The 24548-nt window shown below is 33.8% G+C and overlaps 1 protein-coding gene across 1 annotated transcript in view; it reads left to right on the top strand.

Moving 5' to 3' along the window:
* The window catches only part of LOC134856971 (CD9 antigen-like), a 64207-nt gene extending 41669 nt beyond the window's left edge, over positions 1-22538 (top strand). The window contains exons 5-7 of the mRNA XM_063873282.1: positions 16264-16395; positions 17198-17281; positions 22130-22538. Of these exons, the coding sequence (XP_063729352.1) occupies positions 16264-16395; positions 17198-17208 (143 nt within the window). The 3' untranslated portion in view covers positions 17209-17281; positions 22130-22538. The remainder of the gene's footprint in view (positions 1-16263; positions 16396-17197; positions 17282-22129) is intronic.
* The last annotated feature ends 2010 nt before the right edge of the window (positions 22539-24548 follow it).

Genomic DNA, 24548 nt, shown 5'->3' with positions numbered 1-24548 from the left:
TGAGTTGTGAAATGGAGTATAAAACTGAGATATGTGAGTTAGTGTCTGAATTCATGCCTGATGTTACATTATTGGTTGGGAAATCGGGTGGCGGGAAAGCAAAAATGGAATTATTGTAATTGGAGTGTTGAGGTTGGTTGGGTGGGAACTTGAGCGATGTAGGGATCCAAGTTGTCGGCTCATCGTGGGCTAAGAAAATTATTATTTTGAGACTGAAAAGCGGTGGTATGGGGTTGTTCTATAATTTGTTCATATGTATTTTCATCTAGTGAATGATGTGTCATTATATGTTGAATGGGACTTTGTGATATGGTTGGTCTAAAGTTTGGATTATGTGTTAATGCTAGATTTCGAAAATTTCGTGGGGCTAGGGATAATGGATGGTTATGTGGTAGGGGTGGTAATTGTGGTGCTGTGGGCGTTATTTCTACATTGTTATGTTCTTCGTCATATGTGTTTTGTCTTGTTGCTATTTTTGTGTTGTATTATTTTATTTGTGCGTCTAAAAGAATTTTGTTTATTGATGATGAAAAAATTCCAAAAAATCCTGCAAATAGTATGCGTGCTACACTTGCTTGTCTATTTACTTGTGTGTGTATAGCGCATGTATTATAGATTCCTTTTAAAAGTGAAAAAAGAAATCCTATAAAGTTAAACATTGCGTATAAAATAATTAATTTTTCTAAGATGTAATAGGGCCATCCTAGAAAATCAAGAATTTCATTTTTGAGTGTAACAAAGCTAAAAATATTTATAGGTGAGATATCTTGTGGTCGGTATTTTTCACCGTTTAGATATATATATTCTTTAATGTCTTTAAAATATCCGCTATAGTCTTGTGTATAAATATCTGCAAATCCTGCGGTTTCGGCAAGTTTGCGTAAGTTTTGGTCAATTGATTGTCTTTGTATAGTGTCCATTTGTGTTAATAATTCTAGGAATTGTTGTGTTCTAATGTGATGTTGTTTATCGGATTTTGAGTATATTCCAATTGACTGTAGGTCAATATTTGGGTTTCGAGCAATAGCTCTAATGCTTTCAGGTGAAATTTTTTTGAGTGATTGCATTAATGTGGGATATGGGGTAAGAAGGAAATATTTATCTTCATCAGGGTTCAGTTGTACTACATTGTGGCTATTTTCTGATCCACATGGGACTGCGGTTTCCCAGAAATAGGTTCTTCTTGAAAGTGTGTCAACGAAATGTACTTTATTCTTATAAAAGATAGGGATTCTTTTATAGCATCGTTTATCTTCAAAAACATATAGTGGTGATACTTTCTTGGTACAGGTATAGAAACATAAAATGTTTCCTTCATAGTCTAAAAAATTTGATCTATTTCCTGATAGTAAATATCCTGCGTAGGGTATTTTTAATACTGCTAGTGCAAGTGATTGTAGGATTTGTGTCCTTTCTAATTCGCATAGTTGGTGAAGTGTCTCTAATTCAGAGAGTGACATTTCTTGAAAAATTCGGCTAATTGTGTAGTCTAATTTCATATCTAAGTGAATCTCATAGTGGATATTACCGAAATATGTACTATTCATTAGTGATAGTTCTTGTAAACGTGTGCTTCTAGTGTCATGGGGCTTTAGATGTCCACCAGGTTGACCTTTACTTTTTTGAAAATCAACTGGTATATATGATGTTCCTTCGTTTATAGGGTGACTTGTGGCGTATGGGTCGATTTTTACTTTTCCAGTGGTCATGTCGAATCCTTTTTCGTATTCAACTAATATCTCGGAGTATTGTGTTTTGTGAAGTGGATTTCTGTATTTACATGCAAGTTCTGTTTCTTGATATATTTGAAAACGTGTCAATTTATTTTCTATATTGTGTATGTTTCTAAAATTAGAACTTTGTTTTCGTAATGGATTTACTTGTTCATATGGGATTGATTGTATAAAATATTTTTCGTGAAGTTTTATCACACGAGCGTGTATTTTTGCTACTTGAAATGTTGTACATGTATCTTCGGGGAACCAAACAATTGTTGCTTGTGTTCGTGTTGTAGGGTCACAATAGCCTTGATCGTTTTTACAGGGTAATCTAATTCCTTGATAGATCATTGTGTTGTCAGATAAATTGCGTGTGAGTTGTATTTTTTCGAGTTGTATTTTCCAATCAAAAAACATGATTTCTTGATATCCTTTATTTTTTGTGTCTGCTTTGCAGTTTGATGGGTCATTTATACCAATGTGTGGTATCCAGTGTTTATCGTGTATGTCATAAGTTAATCTTCCGTGTGCGCCGTTGTATGGGTATTTTTCATCTAGTTTTATATGTCCTTGATATCTTTCAAGTTCTTCTTGATGTACAGAATCTGCAAAAACTTGGAAATATACTAATTTTCTATCTGTGTTTTTATTTCTTGTGATATTTAGTCTGAGTAACTCGTTTTTACAATCTTCGGGATTGAGATGTAAAAGTCGTTCGATATTACTCTGGTAGAATGATTCGTGGTCAAGTCGGTTTTTATTTCCATTTGAGACTTGTGAACAATGTAGTTTCTTTTCAGAAAATGTTGCTGTGAATTTATAACCTGTGACTGTTGTTGCTCGGGTTTTTGAATAAAGTGTCGCTATTACATTTGTAGTTTCTATAGCTTGTGGTTCTGTTTCGCATTGTGATACTTGATTTATTGCATACTTGTGTAGTGTTTTTTGTTCATTTTCTTCACAATCGTAATGTGTTACTAATAAATCTTGGGGTCCTGTGCGGGGGGAAGGGTTTATATTCTGATTGGAGATTACTAGAAAAAAGAGTTGGAGAAAAATTAATATTTTTAGAATATACATGTGTATGATAATCCTGAGTATGGGTTATAAAATGTGATGTAACCAATTGTCTTTTTGGTATATCTGTCGTATTTGTATATTACTTCAGTTGTTATAAATGGTGGTGGTAGTGATTGAGCTGTTATATTTGGTGGGTTTAATGGGTAGGGATGTTGAGTAATGTTGTTTAGTTTAACCGTGATTTCAAATTTTAATTGTAGACTATTTTGTTGGAGTATTTGGATGTTATGATCACGAATGTCTTCGTGGATGTCTTGTCGATACTGTAGTCTATTAAGTGCCCAGTTGTGGAGTCGGTTACTTTCTGGGCGTTGTCCAAATAATGGTGGAGGTGCTGTGAATGTATTCCAGTCTAGTCTTAAAGGAATATTTGTTGATGATTGTTCTCGATATCTAGCGTCGAGATTATTTGGAAAATTTAAGTTAAAAGGCGGTGGTGAAATCTGGCTTATTGATGGTGTTGATGGTAGTGATAATGTTTCTGGTAGTGATGAGGATGTTTTTGTATCCGTAGAGTTATCTATTGGATCATTGATTAAATTTGGTTCACCTTGTGTGAATGAATGTGTTGTCCAATATGGTAGTCGTGATGTTTGGTTTGTGGGGTTAAAGGGATTTTCACGAATTTGTTCAGATGTTGGTGTTGAACCTAAGTAATCTGAGGGTAGGCTTGAGGTGCTACGTTGTGAAAGAAGCGTAGGGGTTTCTGGTAATATACCAATGGGGTTTTCTGGAGTACTTTGTGATGGGGATTGAGGTATATCAAAATGAACTCGGGGAGTTTGAAAATTTCTGTTTCGTCGAGGATGTATAATTTGTCTATTTATTTCGACTGTATTTTGGTTTTGACTAGGATTTCGTATTCTACTTAATTCTTGTGGTAGTGTTGGGTATAAGTTATATGTTGGTTCGCTTAGAGGTGCTTGTCGTTGAACTGGTTCTAGTGGTTCAGATAAGCGAGCGTGTCGTTCTTCAAAGGTATATGGGTTATCTTGAAAGGAAATTCGTGTGGATGTTTGGGGGTTTTGGGTAGTTGAAGGTGGTGTTGGGTTATCTTGGGATGATGTCGGTGAAGACTGACTGAGTGATTGTTGGTTAGCAGTTTTTGATGGTTTTTTATTTATTCTTTTAGTGGAAAAATTTATGTTTATTATAGTATTCTTCTAGAAAAATAATTAGGAGGATTGTTGCTAGGACGAATGTGATGATTGCTTTCTTTATACATTTGCATATTGTCAAGATGAGGGATGATAGAAATGTTATAAAAATTACAAATAGTAAAAAAATATCTGTTCTACTAAAAATGGTTCGTATCATTTAGATAAGTTTTGTGAATAGTACCTGTGGATATATTCAATAGCTTTCGAAAGTTGGAGGTATAGTTCAAATATGGAATAGAAAATTAAAAAAATATTGCAAAAAATGATTCAGATTATTACAAAAGATTCAAAGGTATCAAAAAGAAATATGATTAAAAGTTTAAATATCGTTAAAAAGTTTATGAGAATGTTAAGAATTATGTTGACTGGTCGAGAGAAGAGCATTTAAGAAATGGCTTCTCGATCGAATATTTTTTGGTGTTTGGGGCAATTTTCAAGTGTGGTCGGATTATTTATTGGTTTTTTGACAAGTGGGTTGAGTTTTGTGAAAAATTGTTGGGGGCAAATTTTATGGTGATCGGGAGGTCTTCTTTTTCTTTATTTTTATTTGTCAAATTATCTGGGGTATTTTTGAGATTTTTATACTTTAGGCTAATTAAAATGGTCGTTCTTTTACTTTAGGCTAATTTAACATATTTGTTTGGGGGTATTTGAGGTCTGAGTTGGGGAAATATTGTTGATCTTTGGTTTATTAGATAAGGGAGGGTTATGATATTATGGTGATATTTATTTTAGTTGTCAAGTTGGAATGGTTTGCTTATTCTTGACCTGGAGGTCGCAAAGTTTTAGTTATAGATATGCCTGGAGTTTTAATATCATTCGTCTAGTTGATTTGTGCTATAGTTAGAGAAGGTGACGGATTGGATGAATCCTATTGGCTAATTATGAACTAGAGTTGTGTGTATTTGTCAGCATGTTATTTTGAAAAATGAAAATTCAAAATATTTCAGAGGTGCAAAGATTATGAAATATAAAATTAAAGGTGTTTTTGAAATTCGACTTTCTTTAATATTTTAGATTGTGGAATGAATGTTTTATAGTTTTTACGTGGTTGATTTCTAAGTCGTGATGACTCTCTATGTTCTGATTTGTCGATTTGTTCTTGGGGTATTATTTTTTCTGTCAATTTTCTATTTTTTCTTTCTTTTTGAGGTATATTTTGATCTAGCTTTTTTGTATTGTTTTTTGTTGTGGTTGATTTTTTATTTTGATTTTCGAGATGAATGTCATGTTGTTCCTTTGTTTTATTCTCCGTATGTGGGTTATTTTGAATAACTTTTAAACCTGTGAAACAATATAACTGAGTTAGTTCGCGTAGTGCGTATTCTTTTGGGTAATAAGGTAATAGATTGTTTCGATGTTGAACAAATTCTTTTTTGTCTGAGTCGGTGATTTTATATGTGACATCAGTGGGTTTGGCAATTATTTGGTATGGTCTTTTACGAAGGGGTTGTAATTTTTTTGAAATTCCTTTGTGAGTGTTAAAATTGGGTATTAAAACAAATGTTCCAATTTTTAAATCAGAGGCTGGTGTAAAGCGTGAATTTATTTGTTCATTAATGTTTTGCCTTTGTAACAAATTATTTGGTACTTTTTGGTAAATTTCATTGTGTTTTTTATCTCTGTTTAAAATCCATTCGGTGTGTGTACCGGAGGCTAATTTAAGAATTTGTGGGTGATGAAAATGATCTTCATCGTGTGTGTGTAAAGGTAGGTTATAACAAATTGAGTCTTTATTCGGTTGGCAATGACTTTGTGCATTTTTATGAGAGTTTGCTGTAAACATAATTGGTTTGCGTGGCTTTTGATAAAAAACCATTTCATATGGTGACATTCCTAGAGTTGTCGTGATTTGTGAATTATATGCTAAGGGAAATAGTTTTACATCTGCTGACCATTCGGTGTATTTTGTATCATTTCCATTGATGATACATATAAGATATTCTTGTAGTGAACGGTTCATACCTTCGACTAAGCCGTTTGTCCAAGGTGCGTGAGATGTACGTGGTTTGTGTTTGATGTTATATAAATGACATAGTGTGATGATTTCATTATTTATGAATTCCGTACCGTTGTCTGTAACTAAAATTTCTGGTAGTCCGAATTTGGCTATCCAGTGTTCATAAAGTGTTGTGTAAGCGTAATAAGCGTTACAATGTGGTACTGGGTTAAGTGCTACATAATGTGTAAATGCGTCAACAATTACCATAATGTAGGAGTTTCCTTCGGATGATGGTGAAATTGGTCCTTTTGTATCAAATGAAATACGGTGGTTAAAGTACAAACTTTGTCCTTTAAAGTCTTGTTTTTGTGCTATTTGTTTTTGATTTGGATAAGGTTTATTTAGCTGACATACTATACAATCATTGCATAGTACTTTTATCCAAATTGGTGCATTTGGAAAACAAAAGTTTTGTATGAAATTTGAATATGTTTTCTCTGATCCAGAGTGTCCTTTAATGTTTTGTGTATGTGAGATATTAAAAGCTATGAAAATCATACTTAAAGGGAGACAGGGAACTGTAGATTCATTTAATTGGTATTCTAGAAGGTCTGTTTTTTCATTAATTGTTGTATTATTAAATTTTCGAAAATATCGGAGGAGTGTTTTATTTCCTAATTTTGTTGTATCTGCCTTTACTGGTTTAGTTTTATATTTGTGCCATGATTTTAGTTGTCTAATTATTGGGTCAAGATTTTGATATTGTTTCAAAGTATTAATTGTAATTTTATCTGTTGGGGGAGAAAAATGTTTTCTATTTCTAATTTAGATAAAGGAATTGTATCAAGTGGTCATGGAGGTCAAAAACTTGATTTATTGTGTATTTTGAATCGTTTGTTTGCGGTCCTGATAAATTTATTTTATCAGTTAGATTTTCTTTTTCAATTAACGGAAAAAGGTCTTTTTTATGCGGGTGTTGTTTTACTCTTTTTTGTTGAGTGTTATTTTTTATCCATTGTGAATATGGAATTGGTTTAAAAGTTGATGTTCCAAGTAGATCAACTTCGTAGTGGTTATTTTGGCAATCTAAATAAAGTGGGAAGTGTTGTAGATTATTTATTTGTGATTGTTCAACGTCAGTTTTTACTGCATATTTGCATTCTAGTCGGGGTGATGTTTCGTTTTCTGCAAGGTAAAATTTTATATTTTTGGGTATTTCAACTGTAGTTTTACGTGTAAGTAATTCAGGTGGTGTATTTCGACTTAAAGTGTCTGGTAATGCAAGATTCTTTCCTGCTGTCCAAACTATATGTAAGTTTGGGAATTTCGTTAGAATTAATTGAAATCTATAAACTCGGTGATTTGGATTAGATTTTTGTGTAAAGAGAAAAATGATTGGTTTGTGATCTGTGAATAGAACTGTTGGACGTTTTGATCCAAGTATCAGAAATTCATACTCTGTTAGTGTATATATTATGGCTGTACATTCTCTCATTAGAGTTGAGAGTCGTAGCTCTGCTTGAGTGAATAATCGAGAATTTGCTGATATAAGATTCATTTTGTTTGTGCCATTGTGTGATTGTAATAATGCTGCGCCGATGCCAAAATTCGAAGCATCGCACATTGCATAGAATGGTTGATTTGGATCTGGAATTGTATTCGAAATTTGTTCAGTTAAGAGTTTTTTAATTTCTTCAAATCGTGCTTGATGTTCTGTGTTCCATTCAAAATTATTTTGTTGTCTAAGTATATTATAGAATGGTCTTAGGTATAATTGCATTTTATAGACATATTTGCTTAAAAAATTTAACTTTCCAAGGAATTCTTGGATTTTCTTTTTGTTTGTTGGTGGTTGGAGCTTCTGAATAGCATCAATGCGTGATTTTATTGGAGTGATTGTTTTTCTTTCTATATTGTGTCCTAAGAATTTAACTCGTGTTAAAAAGAAGTGTGACTTGTCGGGAGCGGCCTTCAGATTTTCGTTCTGAAGTATTTTGTGATAGTGTTCTAAAACATTAAACATTTCTTCTTTTGTCTGTGATTGCATAAAAACATCGTCCAAATAGGTGATTGCGTTTTTCTTGAGTATTAGTGGTCTAACAATTTTACTCATAAAAGCTGAAAATGCTGCTGGTCCTATGGATATTCCATAGAATAGGCGGTTGAATTCATATTGCTGATTTCCGATAACAAATTGTGTTAAGCGTCGCGATTATTCATCTAGTGGCATTTGGTTATATGCACTATTCATATCTGCGGTTGTAAAGTATTTTCCGTTTATTTTTGTTAAAATAACTTGTATTGGTTCAATAGGCCAATTGCATTTTGATTCGTCTATTAGTGAATTAAGATATCTAGCGTCTAGAACTATTTTTAATGATTCTCCTTTTGCTAGGATGATAACAGGGTTGTTAAATGTGTTACCTTTTGGTTGTTCTTCTTTGTTTACCGGTGATATAATTTTGTATTGTTCTAAAATATCGAGTAATCTGTTCACTTTATCGTGTAAATGAATTGGTACTTTACTTGCTCTTTGTTTTTTGAAAACTGCGTCAGGTTTTAATGGGAGATGTAGTGATGAACTGATTTTGCCAACATCAAATTTGGATGTTGCATAGACTGATGAATATTTTATTAGCTGTTTGGCTAACTTATCAAATTCGTCTTGTGTTATTTGTGAATGTTGGAAGTTAAACATTGTTAAAAATTTCTGTTGATTCTCTGTATAGTTGTTTATGTTGAATGTAGGTTTGAAATATGGGGTTTTTGTGAAATAATCTGTATTTCTTTTTTCATTACTTATTATATTATTTATGGATAATTCTTAATTCTTCATTAAGAATTGTGGATTGACAAATATCTAATAACTGAAGTATATTATTTACGCGGTATGCTTTTTCGTGTACTGGTGATATCGTAGCGTTGGTTTCGCAATATCCCAAAAGTCCTAAAGGTAATGTTACTTGATAGGGTGTATTATTGTATACATGTAACGAAATAAAATCTGAATTCGAGTTTTTCAAATATTTTATGGATGAAATTGTGATTTTGAAAAATTTATGAATAGGTCTGAAATCAAAGTCTGACATATAGAGTTGTTGTTTATTTTGTTTTTTATCATATTGGTGAACTTGTTTTATTGAAAAATTATATATGTTTCCTGATAGTGGTTTCAGGTGTTTTCTTTGTTGGTTATATATTGGATAAAATTTTGAAAAGAATGGTGGTTGTTTATTTAATCTTTGAAAAAATGTTAGGGATGTGTCTTTTGTTTTTGTATATTTATCTTTGATTAATATTTTACTATTCAAAATGTTTATTGTTGGTATATATTTAGAGATAAATGGTATTCCAATGATATTGTGTTTAATATCAGTGATATGAAATATTTGTTTAAATGGTTTATTTAAAATTTTATTTTGCTCTATTGTTCTTGTGGGGAGAAGAAATAATTGGATTTTTCCATAGTTTACCAATGTTGATCCTTGTGCTGTTGCTAGTTTACTGGAGGTTTCAAGAGGTGTTAGTTTTGGGTGTAATGTTTTTATTTCATTCCATGTGGGAATGTTTATTATGTTTGATTCTGCTCCTGAATCAATTAAAAAATCAATTTCAAGATCTGGTGGTTGAAATTCTTTGTTTCTTGGACTTTCTAAAAGAAATGGTATTGTCCAAATTTTTTCTTTGGGTTGTTCTTTTTGTATTTTTTGATAGATGTGATTTGTATTCAAGCATTTTGTTTTCTGATTTTCATTGGATTGATTTGTAGTGTTGATTTCGTTAGTTTCTTGTGCCGTTTGTGTAGAATGGATGGGTTCAATATAATAATTGTGAAGGAGTTCTAATTGATTTTCATATATATGTGATGAAAAAGGTTGTTCATATATAATAGGTTCGTAGTCATTTTCGACTGCTATCATATTTATGGAGATAGTGTTTTCTGTATCACTTTCTGAATCTGATGATTCACAGTTTATTTGATTTAGTTGTAGTTCGTTATTTCCTGTGTCATCAATACCTGGGGGGTCTGATGTTGTTTCTGGATTTGATTGTACTTGATTAATATGTCTTTGATGTTTAGGTGTACTACTTCTGTGGCGATTGTTAGAATTATTATAATGGTTATTATTCCTGTGTGGTGATTGGGAATAATTTCTATAACGATTATTATAACTTGAATGTCGATTTTGTGAATTATTTCGTGATCTGTTTTGATAATTATTGTTTGGTCTGTTATAATTTGATCTGTTATATGAGTTATTCCTTGATCGATTGTTCGGGTAGTTCTGGTTTCGGTTGTTTGAATAACTTCTATTTAGATTATTGGAGTAGTTTCTATTTCTATTGTATGATGAGTTTCGTGATTGATTGTTTGGATAGTAATTATTCCTTGATTGGGAATTAGATCTAGAAACAAATTGTGTTGTATTCGAATTTGATCTGGAGTAGTTATTTCGACTATTTGGTCTATTGTAATGATTTTGTGACGAATTTTGTGTATTTCTTCGTTCTGGTGATCTTCCTCTATAACTTGAGTTAGATGGTGACTGGGTTCTCGTGTAATTGGTATTGTTCGGAAGTGGTTTTCCTGAACTGTTGTTGCTGTATACATTTTTGTTTGGTAGATTTTGATCTTTCTTCATGTATTGATAGAATGATTTATTTGGTTCTTTATATTTTTGAGGTTTGTTTTGATTGTCCTGTTGTTTTTGTCTACATTCAGAAATACTATGTCCGTATCGTCGGCAATAATTACACCATTTTTTGAAAGATAATTTGCCTTTAAAGTTTGGGTGTTTTTCATAAATATTGAGTATTTCAGTGATTTTTTCAACGAGGTCTGTATCTGATTCTTGTATATTGTTGATATTTGTGGTATTTGTTTCAATTCGGTTAATATATTGTAATTTCATATTTTCTGTTTCTTCAAGTTTCATTGTGATTTCCGCTTGCTCTAGTTTGTCTACTAGTTTTCTAAAATCTAAATCGGGCACTCGAATTGAGGAGGGATGGGATGCTCTCTTTTTTATTGCTATTTTCCTTAATTGAGGTGTTAAGGTCATCATTAAGGTTTCTGTCATTTTTGTGTTTTTATAGTCGTGTGTATTTAATGAATATGCTTTTCGAACTAGTGTTTCGATACGTACTGCTAATTGTTTGATGGTTTCATTTGGTAATCTGCGAATTTCATTACATAAAACTCTTTGTTGTTGTTTGTTTCTTTCGAAGTCAAACATTTTTGAAAATTCTTGTGTAAATCTTTTCCAATTTGATTTTATTTCTATAGGCAATACTGAAAACCATTTTTGGGCTGCGCCGTCTAAGGTTGTCTGTATCAACGCTGTGCGTCGATGTATCCAATTTTGATGTAGTGGCGTATTAATTGGTTCAGGTCCTATATTTAAAATTAAATTTGCTGTTACTGCATTTAAATCATCTTCTACAGAATATTCAGGGTCTGTTCCTGTGAATACCATTAATGGTTTGTTTGATGTTATTGATGATCCACCCATAAGGTATGGATTCATTGTCATTTGTAATGATTCTGCGGCATTTGGCATTTGTGAAAAATTTGAAAGTTGATTTTTTGTTATTTCGTGTTGTTGAAGGTAATATGGAAGTGGTATTTCATTTTGCATTTGTGTTGGTTGATACGAGTGTGTAATCATTGGGTTTTGTGGCTGAATTGGTTGAAAAGATTGTGTATTAATTGGGTTTTGCATTTGTATTGGTTGTTGATTTTGTGTATCTGTTGGGTGTGGAGAAAAAATTCTACGATATGTATACGGTTTCTGCACTCCTTGTCCACGATATTCTTGAGTGTATGGTGCAAATATATCTGGTTGTAAATAATCATCATCAGAGGATAAATAATCCGTTTGATGAGATGCTTGCTTTTTATTTTTATTCTGTTGAAAGAATGGGTAATTTTCACTACGATCCTGTGGAGGATGTGAATTAGTTTGAAAATTTACTGAGTTGGTTGTTGCCATTGGGTTATCCCAATATCGAGATCTGATCTGATTATTATTATTTTTTCGTGGGGGATAGTTTGTTTTTGATGAATGTGCGTAATTATAATTGTGTTCCGCAAAAGTGTTTCTTGTGAACGTTCTGCGTGTTTTTGACGGTATTGTCATGGGTCTATATGTTTGATAATCCATTTGTGAATATTTTGGAGCAACCGAAGGTTCAACGGTTGACTGTAAGGTTACTTGTGCTAGTGAAGTATTTGTATTTCTTGGTGTTGTTAAATTTGGACGTATTGGTGAAATACTTTGTTGTGTAGTTGTTGTTTGGACAATTTCTTCATTTATGAAGTGTGATGGTGTTTGAATATCTTGTTGAGTGAGGTTCCTAGTTCCATTAAGGTTTTCATTGTGTATGACGGTCGAATTTAAACTGTTATTTCGCGTATCGGGTAAAAATGTATTGTAGTTTAATGGTGTTGCATCAATGGATAATGGTATTACCCTTACATAATCTCTTACATAAGATATTGTACTTATTGCCTGACTTGAGATTGATTGTGGGATATTTATGAATGCATAATGACACCATTCGGGGTCCCAAACGTAGTCCGATTGTTCTGTGATGGCGGTATCATCGTTTGAATTTTGGGGTCTAAAATTTTTTCTTGCTTGTGAAATTAAATCTATATTATGTGTGAAATAATCTATTATAAATCATGCCAAAATTTTTTGTAAGTCATGTTTTGTATGTTGTGAAACATCATCTTTAGTGAATTTTTCTTTAATTATATGTAGAAAAGTTGAAAATAGTGTGATTTCATGTCGTACCTTTATATGTTTGGATGTCTCATTCGGTGAGATATGCGGGATTGGGTTTTCGTTTTCTAATATTGAAATATAACTATATATTATTGCAAAAACTTCATTAGTAAATATGGAGTTTGCTCTTTGTGAGTTATGATATTGTATACTTTTTATATATTCTGAGAATACTTTTGAAAATTCTAAATCAAGATCGTCTGTTTGAATTACATATTTGCGGTGATTCGGGTTTGGTGAGCTGAATTCTATGGTGTAGATTCCGTATTGTTGTGTTAAGTTACATATATCTTTCAGATAAGGATCAATAATCTGTCTTTTTATTTTTACATCTGGGAACTCTGTTTTACATGGGCTAATTCCGGGTTCAAACAAATTTAGGAGAAAGTTCTTACAAAGATCATGCTGTCCTCTATTATCGGGTGCATCTACTAAGAAGGGGTAGATATCGTCATCGTCTGGACTATCTTCACTTGGAGTGTGTGTTTGGCTCATTTTTTTGTTTAATGACTGTTAATAAGTAATTATCGATGTGTCTAATTGGTTGATTCCAATTATACAAGTGTACTGGTTTGTGTTTATATTGCTTTTTTATTCTTCTTTTTCCTCTTTTTGATGAATTTGAAGTTGTTTCTGAGTCGGAAAAATATAATTGATCGTGAATAGGGCAATTTTTATCAATGGATTCTTTTAATTTATAAAGTTCGTCTAAATTGCTGACTTCTGATTCTGAGAATGCGTTTCTATTTTTGGAAAATCTTTTTCGTGTTATTTGTCTTTGTTTAGTTATTATTTTCCTTTTTAGTGTTTGTCGTTTTGTTCTAATATATCCAACTGTTTGTGTGTGAGGTGTGATTACAAGGTCGTATTTTTTGTTATCTATTTCACAGTTGTGCAAAACGATTGTTTGTTTGTTTCCTAGATTTTTAAATGACATAAGGTTTAGGATGACGGATGCAAGAAGTTGTTAGATGAATTCTATTTTCTTAAATTGTTAGTCCTTACGATTTTTTGGTTAGCTTAACCTGGGTCAATTTGTTCAGGGTTGGAGAGAAAAGTATATCGATTCCGAAGAATGATTTTTTACTTTCTCGTGGCTAGTATAAGCTAAGGTGTTAACTTACTTAATCTTACTTAGGGGTAGTGATTGTGTTCAAGGGTTGGAGAATAGTAAATCGATCCACAAGGTTCAGGTATAATTAGAACGCGAGTAGTTCGTTAGATACTATTTTAAACTTACTAAGTCTACGATTTATCCTGGGTCTGGTAAGAGGAGGGTTCAAGTGAAGGATGAATAACCGAAGTTCTTCACTGTTTATCCTAATTTGAATGATTAGTTTTGTTCAAAAATTTCTATTAGTCTTGGGTTTTTTGAAAGGGTTGGATAGTGAATCGACGTTTGAGGTCGTTAGACACTAGCTAAGTGGGTGGGGGAGAACAAAATTGTTCTTTTTGATCCAAGGATAGGCCTTGATGATCAAGTTTTGTAAATTTAATTAAATAGAAAATTAATTAAGATCCAAGGATAAGCCTTGATGATCTGATTTTAAGATTAAGTGAATTTAAGTTTAAAATGGTTTAAATTTATTTAAGAAAAGATTTAGTGTTTTAATGATATTAGTGAGCTTATGATTGCTGTTATGTTTTAGGTGATGAAGCTGGGACAACTGATGATTTTATGATTACTAACAGTTTATTGTCATGCTACTAATTTTTATTTTGATTTTCAATAAATATTTTCCAAACATGTTTTATATAATACTGCAGAATTTTAGGAAAACGATCTGAGATCTTTTTATCAATCGTTATTGTATATTAATATTTTGTTTAGCGCCTGAAATGATCATGAAGATTGACTTCAAGATTTAAGTTTGCAAATGAAAATCTAAATTCATTGCTAATCAGATTCTAAATATAAAAGTTTGTGTTGGCTTTTGCCGTACTATCATATAACTATTTGGTAAGTTTCTACTTTGTCGTATGTCTTCTCTGGTTCGAGGTCTTCTTCCATTTCCGGGTAGTTCTCTTATCGTTCGGAATATTGGCTTTGATCTATTGAGTCGTAGAGACATTTCGATTAAATTATCGTCGTGTAACATTTTAAAAATGTTTTGTCTAAATTCTAATCTATTTTTGGTTAATTCTAAGCTATTAAGGTCTTGTTCGAGACTTATGGTCGCACCAGATGAGTTATAACCGATGGTCCTAACTCATAGAGTAATTTCGGATAGGGTACACCGTCTGCTCGTCACGCTATCTTATTTTCGGCCGGATAGATTCGTGCAACTTCTTAGTCTAATACCGATCCTAATCTTACTCTTATACTATTCTAGTCTCAGGTTGTTTAACTAGTCTCTGCTAGGCTCAATAGATCTAGGGTATACTGGTTTATTGCGGCTGCTGAAGTTCTCTTGGAGAGGCAACTAATTTCTAAGTTAAATTCAAATCTCTCTGGTGCTGAAATTACAAGTAATTTCAGCACTTACAAATAAGTGGGTTGTTAGTTAGATGGATCATGATTGGTTAATATTAAATACTTTACAGTGGTAAAATATCTAATTTATCCAATCATAAAATGTAGTTTAGATCAGGTTCCACAAATCTTATTGTTTATGAGGAAAACTCAAGAAGAGACAAGTGACAAAAAATAAACATCAGATCTTTCTAGGCTGAGAATTCGAAAGACAAGAAAAAGCAAATGGCTGTAAAATTCCTGATGTGAAAACTTACATGTCATATTTTTCTTAAGCAGTAGACAGTTTCTTGAACTTTTTTGTTTTTTAAACTTTCTGCCGCCAAAAATGCAATGCATGTTTTTGGCTCAGTGTTTGACTCAACTATTTAGACTTCCAGCAAAGTAAAACCTTGTTATCCGAAAAAACTAGTTTATCATCATAACAAATAGATAACTTCTTAGAATTTTTGGCATCATGTTTCAGAATTGGTAACACTCCCGTAGATTTACTTTGAGAAAAAACCGTTATATCATTGTTGACACTACGTCAATTTATTGTTCTGACTTTCGAATAAAATGAGACGCTAAACTCACTCTTTTTATTTTACACATCGTTTGAGGGATAAATTGAAGAAAAAATGAAAAAAAAAACTTTTTCTCTTTGTTTTCTCAATTATTTTGTCAATTATTCAACCCCCAAAATTTTTTTTTAAATTGGCCTTAAGTGCAATCGGAACATTTCCGGCTCCGTCCTGATATACGACCAGTCTTGTTTTCTTCGAAAAAAGTGGGAACACTACTTTAACAAATCAGAACAAATCCGAATTGCAATAAGTTATTGCTTTAAACCAAGTATTGCTGTTTGGTGCAAAAGTTGACTTTTTAATTGAAGCAAGGTATGCTGTGTAAAGTAAGGACGAAACGGGTCAAATTCCCAACGCACCGTATTGAGAAGACAACAATAATAGCAGCTATTTTTGATCAGTCACATAGTGAGCAAAACTTGTTTTAAAAGTTTTCCGTATCAACAAATCTATGATTACGTGTTTGCTCGTTTTCGGAATTTTTTTGCAAGTTTCAAGGCACAACCTAACAAATCATTTCGTGCTTTGACTAGTTCAGTTGTTGTGGGGGATCAAATTACACTACTTGGTTCGAAGTGTTCCACAACAAAACAGTTCCAGTTTCTTGTTGTGTCGCTCCATCTTCAGAATGCGCAAGCAACCCACCAAGTGGAATTTATTCACAGGTAAAATCAAAACTCATCCGTCTTCTTTGCTTAATAAAATATGAAAAAAGAAATATTACATTGATATAATCTGCCTTTCTGACCTCGAGGTCTGTCTCGAGGTTTAATTCGAGGTTGCAGCTCTGGCTGACTATTTCACCTCTAGCATACCAGGGTAGAGGTGCGCGGCTTAATTTGAAGTCTGAACGCTAGCCCCGAAACTAGCACAAAATCTGGCCAGTCGCATAAAAAACTCACTGTATATCCCGCACTGGAGTTTCATGGATAATAATCGATTATATTGTCATTTTATAGTCAGTCTCCATAAAATTGCAAAAGTAATCGATTAGAATCCATTACAAATCCATTTTCATGATTGGATGGATGGGTCATGAAAATCGATTATATGGGTTAAGTTTTTTGGCAAGATAATCCATTATAATCGATGATTTCCCATGAAATTCCAGTGCGGGATGGGCGATCTATAGCATTATGCGCAAATTTTATTGAACTGAATGTTCTTTTTGATAAGTAATCATAAAGGGAAAGGTATATTCTTAGAGAGATCAAATTATAGATTTGCCACTCTGCGATTACCATATAAAAAATCTTGATGCTTTATTAAGTCTATGGTTCAAATCTTGTTTCCAAACTTCATCTGTATATTTGAAAAAATCCACGCCCCATTAACCACGGATTTTATGAACGTTTTAAAATAGTTATCGGAACTTCAGTCTCAATTAAAATCTGTTATAATAGTATAACCTTCACTGCCACAGCGTCTGTATTCAAGCAATTATTTATTGATGTTTTTTAAATCTAGAACTGCAGTGAAGCATTGTGGGAGTTTGTGAACGATAGAGTTCTGGTTGTCACTCTGGTCGGCCTTGTGGTCGCACTCACAGAGGTATGCTTGAATCATCGTTAGACCAAATGGATCTCGAGTTTAGGTCCGGGGTGGCCTTCTCATAGAGTAATTTCGGATAAGGTACACCGTCTGTTCGTCACGCTATCTTTTACTATCCCATCTCCACCTCTTGCAAAAGGGGGGAAATCGTTACTTCCCAATTCGCATATGGTTAATCTTTGAAATATTTCATTAAAGCGGTGGCAATTCGTTACTAGGTACCAAAGGGGGGATAGTTAGAGAGATCCGACAAAATATTATATATTTCATAAAATACTATGAATGAAACCGAGTCTATGTTCTCGATTTCAGTTACCGAATTTAAAAGCCTCGTCACACAATTCTGGCATCGCTTTGGCTAATGATTGGTACTGACAATTTTTTTTTCTAGTTTTTGGAAGTAGGATTCAACTCAATTTCTCGTATCAACGGAGAGCATTCATTGAATTTTCCGACTATTCTGTAAATATTTGGAAAAAAATTTTGTTTGGACTTTTAAAAAGTGTTTACTAGATTATTTATCCACAAGGGAAAGGACCAACATACGAGCTGTTCAGCTCTTCACAGAGAACTGTTGCCGTGCCTCTGGTTAAAAATTATATGCAATATTTTTGGGCAATTTTTCTGGATGGGTAATCAAGAAATAAGTATTAATGATTCCCGGAGAAGCTCGAATTGATTCAGTTTGAATCTAAAAAGAATAAGTGTGACAAGTTGTTAGCTTCCCACATCGAAGAAAAGTGAAAAAAAAAAGATTAAAATAGATTTTTGTGGTCTGAAAGGTTGTTAATATAATCGATTTAAATTTTAGGCTCAGACAACAAAATTGGACAAAAAAATGAATCTATCCCTTTCTTCTTGCAAAAACATAATGCATTACAATTCAATTGAAGTCCATTTTAAGGGATTATAAAATAAATACAAAATCTTATTAAAATGGATTTTTTTCCACTTTATTTTTGTTTCGCGTCTTGCCAAATTATCAAATGAGTAATGCGAAATCTTTGCAAAGTTAGTGTGCGGCCTACTCCCTTTCTAAACCTAGTCTCAAATTGCAAAAAGGTTTCGTTTGGCCCTTTGCTCCCTTACAACCCCCATCCCAACGTTTGCCCCTTTGCCGCTTTACCCCCTCCACGCCTGAACCATCCCCCCACCTGGCCTTCTGGGACAACCCCACACCTGAACCACTCCCCTCCACCTGAACCAACAACCCTCTCATCCACTTGAATCCCCCTCTCTGATCCGGTTCAGGTAGGGTGGGTGTGTGTGGGGGGTTGGTTCAGTTGGGATTCATTTGGCGGAAGGGGTTAGTTCAGGTGGGGGCAGGGTTGAGATTGGTTTAGGTGGGGGATGGCGGGTGCAATGGTGCAAAGGAGGCAAAGGTGCAAATATTGGTGGGATGTAAGCGTGCAATTGTTGAAAAGAACAAAGTTCAGTGATTGATTAACATAAAAAAGTAACAAAAATATCAAAGTTTTAAAATAAGCAAAAATAAACAAATTTAAGCTTAAAACGTAGAAAAGAAATTATGTCCATTGGAATTCGCATCTCAATAAAGTAGAAAAAAATTGATTATATTTAAGTTTTATTGTTCTTGTCCACAAAAGTAAAAAAAAATCGATTATAATGGAGTAAAAATGGATGTTGTTGCATCGAAAAATAGTAATATTATAATCCATTTTAATTGATTATAATCGTTTTTTTTTTCACTTTTTTGGACACTGACAGTGAAACTCAATTATTACCATATTTTTATATGGAACTCCAATACGGGTTGCCCTCATCCCAATTTGGCCACACTGGAAGCTAAATTCTTCTAATTTTCTCCCTATAGTTCATTGGGCAGTTCTTGTAGCAAAAAGATTGAACTAAATTTCAAAAAACCTAGAAAGTTTCTTAAACACAGTCGTATGTGTCATGTCTAGAACGCAATAGCGTGAACAAATATCTTGAAAAACTAGTCGCCTCCCACTCAGTCACTTTTGATTGTATTTCATGTTTGTCAGCGAGAAATTTTCTAAGTCTTCAAAGTATGTCATGGATCCTGCTGTAATACCAAAATGCATTTTAAACAGTTTGAAAATAATTGATGCCCGATACTTATTGTAGAAAGATGAAGCGCTTACGTTTGATTTTTAGAGGAAAAAGCTGTGTAAATTTTCATTCCGATAAAAGGTTTTAAGAAGTTTAAAGATTTACATTACGAGGCCAAACTGTGCATTTTGTGAATTGTAAGCAGATTCCGCAACAGGCAAAAATCATTTTTTGTCTCGGATTCCACCAAAATGCTATTTTTTTTAAATTTTCACTGCAGTTTTGGATTCCATAAAGAAATAGCTAAAACATTGTATTGCTCAAAATTGCTCCAAAAACAGACATTTTTGCGGAATCCCCAACAAAATGGGTGGAATACGAAACAAGTTTATGGAATCCATGAACAAATAATAATATATGTGTTTAGTAAAATTAAGCCGCCGCGGAATCCGCAACTATAAGTGGAATCTGCAAATTGAAAGCGGAATCCGCATAAACTTGCAGAATTCACTTACATTTGCGGAATCCGCTTACATTTGCGGAATCTGGAACAACTACCTATATTTGCTCGTTGCGGAATCCTCAACAAAATAAATATGCCGACAAAATTAACGTTACTGGTTTCTGTACGCAGAATCCACTGTAATTTTGTAAGTGGAATCCACTTACATTTCGGAACACGTTAAAAGACTTGTTTCTAGAATCCAGGAACATACAGACACAAAATTGTGCGCCTATCCAATGCACAGTTTGGCTTCGTAATGTAATTTGTCGTGCTGTTAATAGACGCAAATGTGATATAAATTGGCATTTAAAGTAAAAAGTTTAGACACTATCAATTGGGAAAAGTGAAAGACAAAGTTTCCAGTTTTTGTTCCGATTTTCGAAGAATGTGAGGAATATATTTGCGGCGGTTTTTTATTCAGACCAAGTTTACAAAAGTTGACAGCTTATGGTTATCGATCCGGAAATCTGTGGCGTATCAATTGAGTAAGCTTGTATTAAGCTAAAATGCGGTTGGCATCGCTGCTCGAATAATACTTTGATTGTTTGTTCTCAAATTTATGCGGGTTTAAGGATCGCCAATTTTGTCAATTTGTGACACTTAACCGCGATACAATTCGTGCTATTAAGGCGTAAGCTAAAAAATTTCAAATTAATTCAATGGAGGCATCCTATTTTGTCTAATTACTGATTTCCTATATGCGAAATAAAACACTTTGTACTTAAAATAGCGTGTGGGTGAATCGTTTTTAAAAAAAAAACTCAAATAAAATTCAAAATTTTCACTTTTTCCTAGCGAGAACACTATTCTATCAAGCTTAAGAGGCAGTCGGAATACTCAGGGCGTCAACTTGATACGAGCAGTTTTGTTTAATCATACAAAAATTAATCAGAGCAGTTTTGTTTAATGTTTCTATGTTCTTCAAACTTCTTTTAATGATTGTTCCGAATTTCAAAGAAAGTGTAGAATATTTATGTTTGGTGTGGTTTTTCTACTCAGTCAAATACCGAATGGTTAACAAGGCGCTTTTGGCGGATTTTTTGTATGCCATTTGACAAGTATTGTTGTCCTGAGCTCAGCGCTCTAGTATAAAAATATCTTTTTTTTCTGTGATCTTTTCTCGAAAAACTACGGGGATTTAAAAATTGCTAATTTGGGAAAATTAACATGCGATATATTGCGTTCTTATAACACGCGTGAGGGCAATTTAATGAGTTCCAAATTAAATTGAGGTCAGCAATTTAATCCTATTAAAACAGTACGAGACGCTAAACACACCTTTGTATTTTACATGGCGTCTGGGGGAATATAATTTTTCTTTTTTCTCAATTATTTTTTTATTATTCCAAAAAAAAACTGTTTTACTTGGCCTTAAAATGCAGTCGAAACATTCAAGGCTTCGCCCTGATAAATGAACAGTTTTGTTAATTAGAATTGTTTTTTACTTTGACATCTTTGTTTGAACATTTTTGCATCGTGGAGACCAATTAAATTTCAATGCCAGAAATAAAATAAACAAAACCAAAAAAAATGCCCTAATTTGACTTTCTGAAAAAAAATATTCTTTTCAAACTTAAGTAGAGTGAAAAATTAACTATTGATTACTTAGTTCTAGCAAAAAATATTTAAAATCATTTAAGTCAGCTTGCGCCACCAATCGAATTTAAAAAAAATCACTTTGGTAGAGATTTTGTAGTGCAAATATTTTCCTTAAAAATCAATATCTTAGAAATTTGTTTATCTTTTTTGTTGAACTTGTTGTCCTTTTTCACGAAGGCTCAGCAGTAGTTTTAAATGTGTATTTTTATCCCTAAGACAAATTTCCATTCTTAAAAAAAGTCGTTTTGACAAAAATTATTTAAAAAATCATGTGATGAAAACAGCGATGCTATGAGCTTCAATGGATAACCTTAAACGGAAAAACCCAGCTCAAAACTTTTTGCTTGTTGTATTCAGGCAAATTATTGGGCCAAGTTTTAAGATTGATAGACGCAAATCACTCTGGAATCTACCTATTGGAACCCAGTTCTGTAACCCAGTGACGTTTATCGAAATTTAGTTCAATTGGCCAGAAACTTTGATCAGTGGAACACAAATCAAGCATATGGCTAAGCGTTTGTCTCTAAAAGTTCTATGTTGTTTCATCATTTGACCATTCGTGGAATCTAATGCAACTTTGATGGAATGCAGTAGTTTGGACTCCACGAGCATTTTGTTGATTAACATTTTAACACAATATCAACATCATCCGGCTAAGGGTGTTCAGTTGATGTAACTTTAAAGTAAATAATTGCTCTTTTTTGTTTCAGTGGCTGTGCATTGTGACTTCTTGCTGTATTGGAAATGCCATCTATGATCGAAATCCTATACGCTATAGACGTCTGGGAGTCGAATAGACTGCGGCAGACTACTAGTTTTATAGGGCAGTGAAAGGGAGATTAAGAGCTCTCTGTTTTGCATTTCAATCGTCTCATTGCATCAAACGGCCCTTTTGCCATTCACCACCGCAAAATTTAACACCTTTTTTTGATATTATAACCAACAGTATTACAAGGCTGTACATGAGATCAATTTTATGTAGGATATCGATACAACTATAATTACAATTTGACGACGTGATCGAAAATTTTTTATATTAAAAGATGAAGGTGCCAGAACGGAGAGAACGGTAGAAGAGCTCACGACAACCACATTTTAACAGCAGGATTTTATCATAACAATTGCAAATAAAAGTTTCAAAGCCGCTTTTTGAGCCGTTCTAGTAATACTTCTGGGCTTTTGGTGCGTGTCCCGGACTAATTATCCAAAGCCAACATGAGTTAAAATAGACAAGAGTACTAAAAGGGGGACAAGAAGAGACTGTGGGAGGATAGTAAACCGTACAAAACCCTAAGTATCTCAAAGGAGAGGAGAGAGAGAGAGAGATTGAGAGCTTTTATCGTTTTTTAGAGACCTGATTTTCATTACCATGCCCCAAATAAGGGTAGTAATTAAATTCTAAAGTCCATAAAACATAGGTGGCTACTCAGTTGAATGACTGGATCCGGTTGCTAAGCTAAACGAAACCAGTTTTTAAAATGATTTAAATGAAACTTGTTGGTAATTCATTTTTGTTAAGTTTTCAATGCTGTCTTCAATGTTTTGAATGTTTTTGACACGTACGTCAAACTCGCGGGAACATAGCCGGGGCCCGTTTGCAGGTTGCAAAAAAAGTCGATTGAGTAGAATGATTGTCGGGTGTCGTCAGTAGTAGTCGTCGTAGTCGAAAAGTTTTCCGTAATCAATTTTAAAACTCATAGATCTGGTGGTGAGTTGACTGAGTTTCTGCTGCTTCTTGTCCTGTTATCAGTATTGAAATTGCTGTTGATGGGAACTAGCAGCTATAAAACTAACGAGAATTTATAGAGAGTCTAGTGAGGCGTCCATGGTTGTTTTGTACTTCAGACGATTTTACTATTCCATGAGAACAAGGAAACGCACCGAGAACCCAACCCAGGGGCCAAATTGCGAAGCGTGAGGTCTTCGAGAATCCAGACTAGGTCTCATGGTTGTAAATTCTTGTCCGTTTTCATCGTTGACAGAGTGTCGACAAATATTCTCGTTAATTGCTTTTTTGAAAACCCTTGGGGAGAGCTTGTATCTCATTCCGATTTCGTTAGATGTCCCGGCTGAAATAAACACAGATCGCCATCCATACAGGAAATCATTGGGCGTCAGAAGTTTCGAATCTGTTCGGTCAGATGAAACGTTTGTCAGGGGGCAAGAGTTCCTGACTGGTTCTACATCCCAGACAAAGGTAGAAAATGTGTCGTCATTGAGGGTGCGTGATCCAATAACTCTTGAAAAAATCCTCGAGTCACCAATCTTTCTCAAAAGTTTCCAATGTGTGGGTTAAATTTTAAATTCAATACAAGAAGTTCGCTCTGATCTTCGTACTGTTGCTATTCATGAAGTTGCAGTAGCAGTTGCTCGAGTTCGCTTCTGGCTCCAGCGAAACTTTTTCCGTTGTTTAATTGAGTGCCGTCGCCGTTGTTGAAGTTGCAGGATTTCAATGCGAGCTCCAGTAACCACCGAGGTGAAGAGCAAAATATACCTTAAGGAAAAATTTCCGTTGTTATTCGTTGCGAAGGGTCCAATGAAGTCAGCAGCTGCTGCGAGCAAGAGGTAATTGTTGTCCATTATTGGCACTCTAACAAGAAGCATGTCAGCCATTAGAGGCGTATTTGGTTATTGATCTAGTCGGCGGCATAGTGGTCCCTGCCGGATAATTATTTTCAGAAATTTGATTAAGTGAAGAATCCAGAAATCCTGTTTTAGGATGCTGCGGCTCTCTCACAACCCACAATGTCCGTTGCTGTCGTGAATATGCCGAGAAATAGTGTCGCTTTGCCGATTCGTCCTTTGGTTCCAACAAATGGTGTCTTTTGAAGAAGGCTGTACGTTTTTTTGGGGAAACTGTTGAGTTGACATCTTTCACAAAAGATGCGAACGCATTGACTAGACCCTGAAAGGTCAGCTGGTTCGTCTTCTTGCTTTTATGCTCGCTAGAGCAAGCTGACTTTTTCCGTCACCATTAGAGCTCTTGTCTACATGCTGAATCGGCTAAAGTTAATTACTGCTGAGATGTGCTGTCTACTGTGTCTAGCTATCAGCTTAGACTGACTTTCTGTAGTTACAGCATCGGTCGAAGGCTGTAAGTTTAATTGAGCGTGTCAATCTGATGAAGCT

Source organism: Symsagittifera roscoffensis, chromosome 1, assembly GCF_963678635.1.
Source record: "Symsagittifera roscoffensis chromosome 1, txSymRosc1.1, whole genome shotgun sequence".
Lineage (NCBI taxonomy): Eukaryota > Metazoa > Xenacoelomorpha > Acoela > Convolutidae > Symsagittifera > Symsagittifera roscoffensis.
Note: the sequence above shows the minus strand (reverse complement) of the source record. Positions and strands in the feature narration are given on the sequence as shown.